The 13,565-nt window shown below is 44.7% G+C and overlaps 2 protein-coding genes across 3 annotated transcripts; one reads left to right on the top strand and one right to left on the bottom strand.

Annotated features, from left to right (window-relative positions):
* Positions 1-3,052: 3,052 nt before the first annotated feature.
* On the top strand, positions 3,053-4,374 carry si:ch211-163l21.11 (inositol 1,4,5-triphosphate receptor associated 2). The gene is made up of 6 exons (XM_056423866.1): positions 3,053-3,184; positions 3,582-3,738; positions 3,811-3,851; positions 3,939-3,992; positions 4,065-4,204; positions 4,287-4,374. The coding sequence occupies exons 1-6, from the start codon at positions 3,053-3,055 to the stop codon at positions 4,372-4,374; spliced, it is 612 nt and encodes a 203-aa protein (XP_056279841.1).
* Positions 4,375-5,362: 988 nt separating this feature from the next.
* inavaa (innate immunity activator a) lies at positions 5,363-13,340 on the bottom strand. Of its 2 annotated transcripts, XM_056423320.1 has the most exons (10): positions 13,316-13,340; positions 9,309-9,405; positions 8,786-8,919; positions 8,508-8,630; positions 8,187-8,421; positions 8,051-8,092; positions 7,676-7,892; positions 7,350-7,496; positions 6,594-7,260; positions 5,363-6,123 (listed from the first exon to the last, which is right to left on the bottom strand). In XM_056423320.1, the coding sequence occupies exons 2-10, from the start codon at positions 9,370-9,372 to the stop codon at positions 6,031-6,033; spliced, it is 1,722 nt and encodes a 573-aa protein (XP_056279295.1). In that variant the 5' UTR covers positions 9,373-9,405; positions 13,316-13,340; the 3' UTR covers positions 5,363-6,030. The 2 variants fall into 2 exon arrangements, with proteins under 2 accessions (XP_056279295.1, XP_056279296.1); XM_056423321.1 differs by lacking the exon at positions 13,316-13,340 and having other exon boundaries at positions 9,309-9,482.
* Positions 13,341-13,565: the final 225 nt, after the last annotated feature.

Raw genomic sequence — 13,565 nt, 5'->3', positions numbered from 1 at the left:
GAGAGTTTTTCTTTTGTCAGATAGTTTAGTTTGATTGTATCCTCATGGACGCCTCAGTCAGTGCGTTTACATGATGGTATAATTCGAATATCTTTTGGGGATCTGCTGTTATCCCAATATACATGGTGGTGATACAGCCATTTACCAACAACAACATTTGAGAAAGATGGCGAACAGAGATTCTTCCATGGTGTTAATAGGAGTACAAATGGCGCTATTGGCTGAGTTGATAACGGAGACCGTCGCTGAAGGAATTTAATTTATCGTCTCTTTCGACTTCCGGGTCGTCCAGTTGCGAATCGAATTCAGAGTTACATGCCGCGAGTCGAATTATCACGAAGTCGGACCGCACATAGTCCGACTAAGGTGTTTACATGAAACGGATAATTCGATTTCAGTCCGACTAAGCCAATAATTCGATTGCATGTAACCGCACTGAGTATTTTGAGTTTCAGGTAAAACATTTCAATGATTTCACCAGAGCTCTAATGGTCTATAGTTCAGTCTAAACAATCAAATATAATGTATATTAATAAATACAAGCTGTTTATATATTAAATATATAATTAATATTATGTACAACCAAATAAAGAAGCTGGTCTAGTTCTATTGGTCATTTATCTCTTTAATTTACATTTAAATATAATTTGTTGGCTGAAATTTCCCACAGGAAATATCTTTTAAATGTTTTGGGTGCTACTGCGCCTCTGCTCGCTGTCTGGTTCATGAGACTCAGACGTGGCGTTTCCTCCGTGCTTTGAACTATCCCAATTGACCGGGATACAATTAAGTCATTGCTGATGTCCTGAATCTGCTGACTTATCAGTCATGCCCAGCAGCATCTGACCGGGAGATGAATTAACTTCTGCACTATGTTGTAAACATATACAACTAGAAAATGCGTTGGAATGCTAACGTCTGAAAGCTTGAAGCTGAAATATAAAAAAGAAATAATTGAAAATAGCTGAAATATGAAAAGAATAGCTGGAATAGGCTGAAAATAGCTTAAAACAGCTGAACATATCAAAAAGGGAAACTTTGTGCTGAAAGTGTTGAAGCACACAAAAGTGGAAATGTATAACTGGAAAAGATAAGCAAAACTATCATCTAAATCAGGGGTGTCAAACTCAATTACACAGTGGGCCGAGATAAAGAAATTGATACAAGTCAAGGGCCAGATTTGTTCAACATTTATTGAAAACGTATTGAAAGAACCTTAGTGCACATATTGAACCTGGAACTAACAAGGCCTATAGAGTATTGCCTATAAAACATTAATTATGAAATAAAAATTATAAATATTACAATATGTTTCATTAATTGCTTATGGCTCTATCTGCAGCTTTTCCGGTCATTTCAAGTGAAAACATTTTCTACAGAACAATAGTTGGACTGCTGAAGCATTCCAACTAAATATATTAGAGTTTTAAAAATATTTTTATATGTAAAACAAATAGGAAATTAAGTGTGGCCTGTACACTGTGTTGTCTTCAGTAAATCTCCTTGCATCAATTTAAGAATAGTTGGATAATCCTTCAGTGAAGTTTATAGTAGGGACTCATGTTTCCTTATTCAAAGGATGGGGAGATGCACGGGAAGCAATACCCTTGATTCATCACTCGGGACAACAGCATTTATTTACCAAATATAAAAACATCTACAGCTACCCATGAGCCTCTTGGGGCAGTCCTGCTCTGGTTTGACTGGATCTCTTAATGGGAATATGTATTCTCAGTACAGGAGAAAGGTCGTAGGAGAAGTGAACCCAACACGCACAGAAACAAACATATTTGTGTTCCCAGCAGCAATGAAACATCCAGAGTTGACTGAAGAGGATTTAAATGATTTAATCTGTTTCTAACCCGAGGAAGACAGTTGGATTGTTTTTGAGAAGACAGAAGTGGATTTAGTGATGACCGCTCAGGTGAGTCTACCAGTTGACCCACCTGATTACCATTATTACCATAATGAATTCAGTAATAGAGATCTGTTTCTGAACTGCTTCCAGCCGGATGCAGAGGCAACCAGCTACAACCCGTCCAGTGTGCCGGACAGTGAGGACAGCGACGAAGGTAACGGCTGCAATATGGACACAAAGTCCAGGAACCAGAGTCATGGCAGTGCCTTTAAACGGGGTTGTGTCTCGACAGAAACTAGTCAGGAGGAGCTGCCGATCACAAGCTGGAACGAGCTGTCCATCATCGAGCGCGTCGGCCTCGACAGGTGACCCAACGTGATATTTATCTGCCACATATCAGAGTAAACCTGAATAACACCAGTTCATCTGCCTTTTCACCCATGTTTTCTGACAGTATGGAGCTGTCAGAGAAAGACTTGGAGTATACGGTCCCCATGGTTACGTGCATTCTTTCCCTCTTTGTTTATTAGTCATGTGCATTTTTATGTACTCCATATGTTACATGTGTGCATGTTTGTATTTTGCTTTTAGATGACATCTTTACTATTTGTCTAGTGAACAGGTTTTGCTTAAAGCCCTCGCTGTAAGTGAAGATGGGTCAGTCGTCCTGTGTTAAAGCTTAAAGGCCTTTATGAACAGGAGGAATGATTACAACAACCAAGAACCTGTTGCAATGTTCATATGCGCAGCTACAGCAACTATTTTGAAGACAGACATGAACAGTTATGCGCCTATCCTTTCAATTTAAGTTTTAATGTTCATGTCTGTCTCCTGATTTGAAAGAATTCACTTCTTGACTTAGTGCTAAATATATATAAATATCTAGGCAGCATGTATCAAATTAAATGTATCAATTAAAATGTTATAATAATTGCAATCACAAAGAATCAAGCTTAAAACGCGCCATAAGAGCCGCAATGTAAGATGCACATTGCGGCTCCCAGACGGCCTCCCGCTGTGACCAGGACACCCTGAAGCAGCGGCTGCAGGCGGAGGACAACGTCCAGCTGGAGCTGACCAGAGGCCGGGAGACGCTGGAGGTGCAGTGACTGACTGATGATGTGAAATACGCTTTAGTGGCGCTACCATCGAGCAGGTGCACGTGTGTGTGTGTGTGTGTGTGTGTGTTTTCAGATGCTGAAGGGCCTGTGTCTGGACACTGAGCGCAGTGGCATCCTGCAGAGGATGGAGCGGTCTCTGGACGTCCTGGGTGGGACTGTGGAGCGGATCTCCAACACAGCGGAGGTGCTCGGCGCTGTGCACCAGGTGCTGGATGGCTCGGTGCCACCTGTGGGTCGGGGGCCACAAAAAGGGCCTTAGAATCGCTGTGAGGGGTCACAGGAGGATTAGAGACATCTCTTATGAATCATAAATATGTTCACCTCTTTAAGCCTCAAGAAATCCTTCAAATAAAACCGTGTCAGAGGAAAGAATCACCCGTCACATTAAATATTATTCACTAAATAATCCATCAAAATGAAAGTTTGTGCACCATTTACACTACACTGTTTACCGACGCGGTGACCAACATCTCTCTATTTATGCATGACAGTTTCTTATAATATTGATCTTTAACACATTATTATTCATGTACTGACATGAAAGCATTCAATGACACACATGATGGTTTTATATGATATTTGAGTTGTTCTGTCCCTGAAAGGAGGCTCGAGTGAGTCGAGCAGTGAAGCTCATGGTGGCTCATGAGGAGAACCTGAAGATGCAACACCACAGAAACGTGGCGGAGCTGCAGGAGGTGAAGAAGAGGGTCCAGCAGCAGAACTCCAGCAAGACCGTGTCCCACCCCCGAGCAGCGCCAGGTCTCTGGCGTCTCGTGCTGTTTGTCCTGCTCGGTCGTCACGTGCAACGTTTGACTGAATTTCTCGTTCTAGATCCGGAGGAGAGTGACAGCAGAAAGAAAAACTCTCATCAAGTATGCAGCCAATCGGCTTATTGTCTGATATGCAAACTCTTTCCTTTTCATGACTTCATCATCTGCTTTATGTTTGTGTTCTTTCAGAACAGTGGCGTTCGTTACAGAGTCAGCACAACACTAATTCCCAGCCAAATCCAGGTACGGAGGTTTCTTGAGTGAACTTCATGTTGTTATCACCCAGAAGCCCAAATGAGTCGAGTGTCTCCACAGAAGAAGCTAAAACGAGACAAGAAGAAACCAGCTCCTCCTGGAAGAGACTCCTTCCTCCCCTGCTCGTCTCCTCCCCGCCTGAACTCTGAGTCCAGCTGCTCTGCCATGAGCAAGGATGACCGCCTCCCTGTGGACGGCAGGTCTAGAAACCCTTTACGCTTTGTATCTGGGCCAAGTCGTCAGCCAATGGGCATCGCCTGATTTCCCCTTTCTATGTTTCAGGCTGCTGGATCCAGAAGAAACTCTGTCAGACACTCCAGCTGTTGAGTTCTTCCAGCCCCCCCCCCCAGCCGCGAGTGCCTCGCATTAAAACAACTGGCCACCAGAAAGCTACGCAACAAAAAGTATGGAGTCACTGTTCATGAACGAAGTAGCAGAAACACCAGACAATTCTGAAGTAAACATCAACCCTGCTGAGGCGCTGGATCTGTTTGATTAAAGCGTGCTCTTTTTTAATAGGGTATTATTAATAATAGCCCTAATTACCAGATATCACTCATGTCAGTAGAAACACCTGTACTCTTCCTGATACGAATGGTTTCATATTATTAATCAGTTACGGTTTTACGAGAAGCATCCACACATAATTGAATTTGGACAAGTTACAAAGTGAACATAATTTCTATAATCCAAAATCATGTTTCAGACAACGCCTTCAACATCGCTCCAACAAGGGCTCTCAGGCCTGAGGGAACTGGGACTAAAAGACACTTTATACATTAAACACCAGGATAAAACACATATGTTCTTTCAGTGTGTCACATTGCCACTGTACTCGGGTGTCATGGAACTGTGACGCAGCGCTCTTTGTTGCAGTTCCCCTCAGGATACTCTGCGCCACAGGCACAAGGGCAAAGCTGCGTTATCAAAGAAAAAAGCCGACAAGGAGAAGAAGAGTTCAAATATTTACCGACAGCTTTCCGTGAGCACGTAAGTCAACCTAAGTTTGAAAAGACGAGGGTGATGATGTCTGCCCTGGACACTGACTGCCGGCTCTCCTCAGGGGGGGGTCCTCGTGGAGGCCTCGCCCGCTGGCTCACTTGTTGTACCGCCGCCGCCGGCCGCTGCTCTGCATCTACCTGCTGGTGCTTTTCGGTGGCGTGGCGTTGACGTGCTTGTGGAAGCTCCAGGATGAAGCGCCTGAGCCGTGAACGTGTCACCAGCAGGTTGTCTGTAGTCTGAACAGCCGCTGTAGAGCAGCCTTTGAATATAAAACTATTTATGACACTTCTGTTTGTTCCTGTGTTGTGAAATACTTCGTTTTTCTTTTTACCTCCTAGAAAACAAAATCCACAAACTTAACTTTCAGCTGTATTTTTTATTATAAATATACAAAACATATCAAAACTGATAGAATCACTTTGTTAGTAAGAAAACACCACACTGAAGAAAAAACATTCCTCAAACCACCGTTTAAGGCATCGTGATTAGTTATTAAGAGTTAATATCAAATGTTAAGAATCAGCTCACTTCACATCATGGCTGTTAAATTATATATATAAATATAATTTTGTCCAGCAGAGCAATGCAATTCCAAAGGTGTATCAACATTTTTGAAATACATCTTTATGCTGCAAAGGGGAAACTCTCATTAAACGATACATATAGTAAAACATAGAAAGTTATATTCGGAATGGGGTTACTTTTTCAAATACTACTGTAGATGAATTTCATGTGCAAAATGTGTGCCAGACACAAAGCATTTCAGCATTTGTGTTTTAAATCGGTTTGATGTGAACCTTCATTCACTTCATACCTTTCAGAAGCATCTATTAGAAAGCAATTTAAAATAAATAAAACTGGCATCTTAAATCGAGTTTTAAATTAAAAGACGAGAGAATCGTGCTCAGCGGAGTCCCAATGGGTCTACTACGTTCGTCATGTCAACATACGATCTCACAGAGAGTCCACAACCGTAATAAATACAGACATAAATAGAGAGGAATAACACACTTCACTAGTAGAGTTACACCTGGCTCACGATTTCAGCGTCTTCTGCAATGAACCACTGGACTGGAGTCCCGTCTGCAGCTCTCTGGAGGACCACATTCCCTGAACCCTGTGGAAACATGACGCCAGTGTTCAGCTCACACATTCTGGACACACGGATATTTTACATCTGGTTAGTAAATCAAAAGAAAATCATTTTGCAACTATTTTAATAATACATTTCAGTTACTTTTCAAGCAAAAAATGTGATGTTTCAAGTCTCTTCAGTGAGGATTTGTTTTCGCAATCTAATTGCAAACAGAATATGCTAGTGTTTTGGACTGTTAGTGAGAAAATTTAAATATTGGAAGATGTCACATTTGTCCCCAGGACATCGTGATGGAGATTTTATATGTATTTCTGAACCCTGCAAAAATAATTCCGATGTGTCTGGACTGCTGGTCTAGTAGGCACAGATGGCAAATAAAAAACCTTGAACCTTGAACCTTGATGTTTTATAGACAATCCATCTATTTAAGAGGAAAATAATCATCAGACTCTCGCGGCCTATTGTACTGTTAAGGCATGATCAGCACTTACCTGTTCAAAAAGAGGTAGATAAGGTGGAGGGAGGCTCTTGACACTCCGGGGGCTCTGCTGATCCTCGCAGCTCGCTCCCAACTTCTGCAGCTGATTCCTCTGATGCCATGACTTCAACTCCTCCGACACGATGTCTCTGGGCCTGATGGCGTGGTTCGGGTACTCCTTCAGCGAGGGAGTTCTCACCAGCCTGGTGTAAGGCGGAGGGGGCTTTGGGATTCTACTCGTGGACGAGGCCCCGCCCTGCCACTGAGGACTGTGTGCCACAAGAGGAGAAGACAGGAAACTCTTTCCCTTGTCCAGGTCGTGGGGGGAGAGGGGGCCATCTTCTGCATTCGCTCTGACGTAGCCAGGGCTGGCCTGAGGCTGGTTGGTGTTCTTGTGGGAGCTGGTGAAGCTGGACAGTCCTTTCTTTTGGGCTCCAAAGTGGAATCCGTAAGGCGGCGGGCAGAGCTTTGGCATCTCAGTGGGTCCATCCCCGCCAGGAGAGCTAATATAGGAGGAGGACGAGTGCTCCGAGCTGCTGTCCTCCGAGCTGGACTGGTAAGGGCGCAAGGGAGAGTACTCTGAAGAACGCACCATGAAGTCAGCCAGAAAGCGTCGCTGGGGGAGCCGGGCTCGCACGCGGTTGTTCTCCGTGTCAGCAGGTGGCTTACTTTTGGGAAGTCTGAGGAGGCATATCATGCGGAAATGTTATATTATAGTATGCGTGTCGTCTTTTGTGCATTTGTGTTATCATCAGACTTCTCTGTGCACCTGAAGGATTGGGAACCCTGCCGGCGTACGTGCAGCTCGGGGGTGGAGGGGGCGCTGGTGGAGTGGTTCTGACGCAGGGCCGTTTTCTTTATAAACTGAGACAGAGGAATGATACTCTCTGCTGACATCTGGGTTCCTGCTGGACTACTGCACACAACAACAACAACAACAACAATAACAACAACGGATAAGACGACGTGAGATGTGCAATACATCCTGTGAGATATGACATTAAGCTCCCTTTTTTATTTGATTTTCTCTCTTGTCGTCATGTGAAGACAGAAGTTGTGTGTTCAACGGGCAGTTAATACACTTCAGATTCGTACCTGGACCTGCTGCTCCAAACAGACGGAGGAGGGTTCGTGGCCCTCAGGTAAGGCTGATCCAGACTGGACTCTTTCCACGGAGAGTTCTGGATGGGAGAGCGCTCATACTCCACACTGAGCTGACTTGATGACTGCAGGGCCGTGGTCGAGAGCTGGAGGGGCTCTGAATAGGAAGTGCCCAACACAGGAGGAGAGAGAGGGCCGGGCGAGTCCACGTCTGTGGATGATCACAGAGAACATCAAACCATGCTGCTCCAAAATACATCCTTCTAATCCCCACTTCTTTTCACTGTATGTCTTAATCCAAGCATTTATATATCAGAGAGTGATGATAATTTTCAAAATAAAATATTTGTAAATGTACTCTTCACTCACCATCATCCAGAGCCACCACATCAGACAGGGAACTGCACACATCTGCGTGCAAAAAGGGAAAATTTTAAACGTGTCCGTCAAAGCCGCTGGATGTGTTCCTGGCGTGTGGCCAGAAGAGGGCGGCAGTGGGACTCACCTTTGTTTTGTTTGTTTGAGGCACTGAGGCAAGGCGTGTTGCACTGGCTCTTGATCCTGTGCTGGAGCACGGCCTCCTGCAGATCCTTCACCTTCTTCTCCTCCCTCTTGCACTGCTGCAACCGACTCTTCTTCTGCGGTTTCCTCAGGTTCCCCTCAAGGGAGAGTTTGCAGGCCGCCTCAAAAATCTGCCGCTGAAGAGCCAAGTCAGTTTCCAGCCCTTGCAGTGCTGAGTCCTACGACAAACCCACATCCTCACAGTTAGTTTCAGCTCATGAATTGCAATCTCTTTCCCCAAAAAGACACTGACTGAGGTCCATACCTGTTTGTTCAGATGGATCAGACCTTCGTCGAGCTTGAAGGAAGCTCCGATCCTCCTTCTGACCATAGGAAGCTTCTCATCGGGCATCAGAGGATAGTCTGAGGGCAGTTGTCCAGTCAGCTCCTGTGAATTCAAAATAAAAGTGTTGATAATAAAAAGGGTACATCTGTGACACTTACACACATAACACTATTTTAACAACTCATTTAGAGCAATTACAGAGTGCCTAAATAATATATGTGTCGTCTGTGCATTGTCTTAATCTATAAATGACTCACCGCCTCTCTGATGCAGAGCTTCCTGAGCTCCAGCAGGCAGAGCTCCAGACGCTCCTCCAGAGACTGGTGCTTCAGCTTCAGGGCTCTGGTGTGTGTGGTCGGGTCCTTCCCCGGAGACGTGGGGCTCTCCGGACCTGCAGTGAACACACAGAAGATCAGATCAGGCTTTCCTTAACGGATGACCCAGAAATGGTTTCATCCCATCCGGCATTACTTTTCTAACACATATACATGACATGCTCTTCATGTGTGCCAACACCCTTTGGGATAATACAGTTAATTTGATCAAATCATAATTAAATCATAATTTGATCAAATCATAATTATAATATGCAAATTAAATTATTGCAAATTGTTACATTTGTATTTATTCACAATTCCCTCTTGAATGTTTTTGAATATTATGGGTTAGGATAGAATTTAAAATATAAAAATAGGGACAACAATATGACATTTTCTTTAACTTAGCTATAACATGGCATGCGTTGAAATGCAATCTGATATTTAGAGGTGATGTTCTTACCAGAGTGGACGATGATCCCACTGTCAGTGTCACTGATCTCCTCTTTACTCTCGATGGCTGTCATCTCGAAGGTCTACACTTAACTTTTCTAGAGTACCTGTTGAAATAAGCAGATGTTACTCAAACGGTACACGTTGGCTGGATCCCTTGTAAGAACACAGACTCTCCTGTTGTTGTTCTACCACATGGCTTCATTCATGCTCCCTGCTGCTGCTTTACTTAACAAAAGTGAATGACTGGCGAGTGTCCTTTCACACACTTATCCATGCAGCTCTCCATCTCCTCCCTCCTCCTCCACCACCTCTTTCTTCCTCCCATGCTCCCTCACAAAAGAGGCAGACCCCCATTCTTGACTCGGCACATGTGCAGGGGTTAATCCGAATCGGGGTGCCATGGTGACGGGGCACGATGTGGCTGGCTAGGGGAGCGTGTCACTGTGAGGCGTGTCAGAGGGCGTTTAAAGAGCCCAGACCCCGAAAAAGAAAGCAGATGGCAGCAGGAATTACCCCTCTCACGGCCTGCACCTGTTCCCCCCACACACCCCTCCCTCAGCTCCTATTCAACCAGTGTCCAGAAAAACCCTCTGGGGGGCTTTGAAGCGGAAGAATGTCTCAATGCTGGGCTTGTCTACGCAGCATCAGATCACAAAGTCCCTGCTGACTCCTGTGCAACACATTTCACTCGCACACTTTCACAAACAGGCCGACACAATTCAGGTTTATGGCCCGCTCTGCTCCATTGTTGCTGTCCACCAAACATCTGACTGACAATAAACAAAAAAACAAGGAGAGGAACGACAGAAGGGGGAGGACAACAATGGCAACAACAAATTGGAGGCAACATTTAAGGATGGGCTAAAACACAGCAGGTCTGTGTGGCGTTTTTGTGTGAAATTGCGTTAGGATGAGCGAGAAAATACTTGCTGTCCCATTTCTTAGTTTCTTTAAGGTCAATGAATTTATTCTGGATCTCACATGGCTGCCACCCCCCTCCACTTCTCCTCCAGAAAGCGAGCAGAACATTACAGGCGCTGACATGATGAACGCTTAATATTAGCCTCACTTATTGCTTCAATGCCACACATTCATAAAATGATACTTCATGAACGTGATGACTCCTCGAGCAGTATCTGTATCAATATCATGCAAGCAAAGTTCATACGATAAGTATATTACGTGTTTTTAGTGAGGAACAAAAGGGACGGGCAAACAGACGCCACATGAACGAATGTGATTCTAAGGCGGTCGAGTATAATCCTACAATCTTGTCCCATCCTCTGTGTTTTGAGATCGGTATCGGGCCTTTTCCTGTGGGGACCAGGAAGACACTGAGATAGACAGGATATTATTGTGTGTCCTATTGGCCTGACCCATTCACTACCACAACTCATGTGGACTGACTCAGCTGTGAGCAGTCATAGAGTACAATGTGGCGCAGGCAGCTCGAGTCAGTAAAACAACATGGCAACAAAGGCCCTGTATGCACCAACCAGCCTTAATAATCTGCTGTGGGCGCAATATCTGCTGACAACTCTGCTTCAGTGCTGAGCAGCGTTGTTGGGCCAATATTGAGACAAGGCTGCAGTGAGAGGTGGGGAAAGGGACAGTGCAGAGTTTCTACTGTGTACTCTCAAACACATGGCTCCATGCTGCAGCCATCTCAAACTCAAGACGTCAACAGGAATCCAGCCTGGTAATCAGAGACAGGCAGGGTAATGTGGGATTTACCCACTTACACCCAATAACTCTGAGGACTTTCACAAGAACCTGTGGTCGGAGGGCGAGGCTGAGTGAGGGCTGAGTGAGTGGCTGAGTTTGGGTAAAACAGAAGATCACATTAGAAGTCGCAGCTTTTTTCCAAGACGTTGATGCCGTTTGTCAAAGCTTTCAGAAAAACCTGGAAGCCGTGGGAGTGTTGAAATCCTACTGATAGCCACTGATAGCACAGTCTCCACTCGGTTTGATTGATATAGTCATAACATCTTAATTGTGGCGCAAGTGATCACCGCTAACGAGGAACGTGTCTGGAATGGGAGCTGATCCTCCCAGCCAATCCCCGCTGCTCACCCGAGCGTGACAGTGTAACATCTACGGAAGTGGGTGTTTATGGCAAGAGATCCCGATGTGAATTCACTGTCTCCCAGACTTCCCCCACCACCCTTTCCCATGAGCATTTGGAGCTGCGATCTCCTGGAATGCCGCCACCACCGCCGCCGCGCTCATTACCACTGTGGTCGGCCCTGGAATTACCAATGGGGACCAGCCTCGCCGAGGAAACAGTGAGGGATGCCTGAAACCAGACCGAGGCCTGTTCAAACCCTGTAATTAAGACTCTCCACTGAATGCTGATACTATGGATGGAAGAAACCAAACGACCTTACAGCATGCCTTATTTCAGAGTCGGGTGAAAAGCCAAAATCCATTCAGCAGAATGGATGCACTCTGCACACAATATGGGCTGCTGGAAGAAAAGTGCATCAATGTGGGGGAGCGGCAGGAGGAAGAAGAAGAAAAAAAGTGTTCTATTACAAAGCACGTCACTGAAGTCAGATGGTTGTCTTAAGAAGCAGTGCTGAGTGTGGAAACTCCACAGACTGCAGAAAAAAGCAGTCAAGAGGCTGTGCTCACACTAAACGCCATGGTTACGAGTAGTCTGTGTCAAAGACTCAAACACCGGCAGCCTATTTCCTTTCTCAGATCAACATTGTAAAGTCGTGCACAGGTCTTAGTTTTCGAGGAGAGACACAATGCCGGGTAATCAGCACCATGTCGGCCTGCGCTCAGTCGCTGGAGGCCATATGCCGGCCAGACACACCAACTCGGTCACAGCCAAACGACAGCGTAAATACAGAGGGCAAGAAGAGATGCTCCATTGTTCCCCAGAGGCCGAAGGGCTGAGCGAGGATCATGACACCTTGTCTCTCTGAGTCGTCATTTCTGAGGCCTCTGACTGGTCACTGATGGTCATCTTGGGCTCTTGGCAGGATGTGGTTACAGCTTTTCACCCACGAGTACCCATCGTTTACAGAAGAACTGGGGGACTGCCGGGGCATGACAACACATAGGTGTTGTCTTTAGCACCACAGTAGCACCGCATGTCTGTCAACATGTGGACTGGCAGAGACGGTGTTTATTCGGCTGCCTTAGCCACAAACAACTGCCACCAGGCCGCCTGCTGCCCCACACACATCCGACAGAGTTGTTTATCAGTGAAAGCCACCTGTTCCTATTCAGAGCTTATTAAACCGTGGAAGAAAAACTCAGTCTTCTGGATAGTAAAAAAAAGAATGAATCATAACTGGTATAGTCTGATCATTGTAATTCTGAGGGGATTTAACTTTCTGCTATAATACATCACTTTATTTTTAACACTTGTTTTTTTTATGAGGAGCAGTGAGTTGACTCATATTCAGATCCTCACATTACTTTACAAGGCAAATACGGCAAAACCACATTATGAAAATATTCCATTTCAGGTCCTGTGTGTTAGATTTTGCTTAAATAAAAGCACAGACGTATTATCAATAAAATACTCAGTCTCAAAATACAATACATCTTATATACATTTCTGTACGTTTTACATGTAAAGTTGTATTATGTAGTGCAAGTGACTAACTATAGCCATACAAAAAATGTAATGAAGTAAAAAGTACAATATGTCCTTTTGTAAAAGTTGTGTAAAAGTAGAAAGAGGTAAAAAAAAAAAATGGTTTTAATGAAAATGACAAGTAGCCTACCTCGTGATTGTAGTTAAGTAAATAACTTGCGTACATGTACGCAACTTACTTTACAACACTGAAAAAGAGTGAACGTGTTTTGAAGAAATATCAATATCAGTTCAGCGAATGGCTCTGTGCGGGTTTCTAAAGTTGACCGATCTCTAACATCGCCCCCTCACACGCTTCATGCAACTTACTGCTGGTTGAACTAATGTTGCAGCTGCTTCCCTGTCCGGGCTTTCCCTTCACTTATTATGTTGCGGAGCGATATAAAGCATTGAGTACTCACCTCGTAGAGTGATATCTGCTCCTCTACAGCATCCTCTCGGAGACAGCAGGAGGTGTTCAGCTTTCTCTGGTCAGATGTGAAGGCAACACTTGGGACATCTGTTTCAGTCCGCTCCAACGTCACGAGGACGGGGGTAGCGCTACCTTTGTGTTTACTCACGTATTTCTTCACAAACTAATTTAGATATTGTATTTCCTCCAATGTATTATTTACTTTATGCACCCGCTAAAAAAACATTTGTTTTTACTAA

This window comes from Pseudoliparis swirei, chromosome 9 (genome assembly GCF_029220125.1).
Source record: "Pseudoliparis swirei isolate HS2019 ecotype Mariana Trench chromosome 9, NWPU_hadal_v1, whole genome shotgun sequence".
NCBI classification, from domain to species: domain Eukaryota; kingdom Metazoa; phylum Chordata; class Actinopteri; order Perciformes; family Liparidae; genus Pseudoliparis; species Pseudoliparis swirei.
Note: the sequence above shows the minus strand (reverse complement) of the source record. Positions and strands in the feature narration are given on the sequence as shown.

Excerpts from the sequence above, each read along its gene's own strand:
- si:ch211-163l21.11 (XM_056423866.1), top strand. The coding sequence starts at position 3,053 with ATGCTGAAGGGCCTGTGTCTGGACACTGAGCGCAGTGGCATCCTGCAG. Across the intron at positions 3,185-3,581 it reads TGCTCGGCGCTGTGCACCAG|GAGGCTCGAGTGAGTCGAGC; the intron begins GTGCTGGATGGC and ends TGTCCCTGAAAG. Across the intron at positions 3,852-3,938 it reads GAAAGAAAAACTCTCATCAA|AACAGTGGCGTTCGTTACAG; the intron begins GTATGCAGCCAA and ends GTGTTCTTTCAG.
- inavaa (XM_056423320.1), bottom strand. The coding sequence starts at position 9,372 with ATGACAGCCATCGAGAGTAAAGAGGAGATCAGTGACACTGACAGTGGG. Across the intron at positions 8,422-8,507 it reads TGATCCATCTGAACAAACAG|GACTCAGCACTGCAAGGGCT; the intron begins GTATGGACCTCA and ends GGTTTGTCGTAG. Across the intron at positions 7,893-8,050 it reads TGTGGTGGCTCTGGATGATG|ACGTGGACTCGCCCGGCCCT; the intron begins GTGAGTGAAGAG and ends GATCATCCACAG.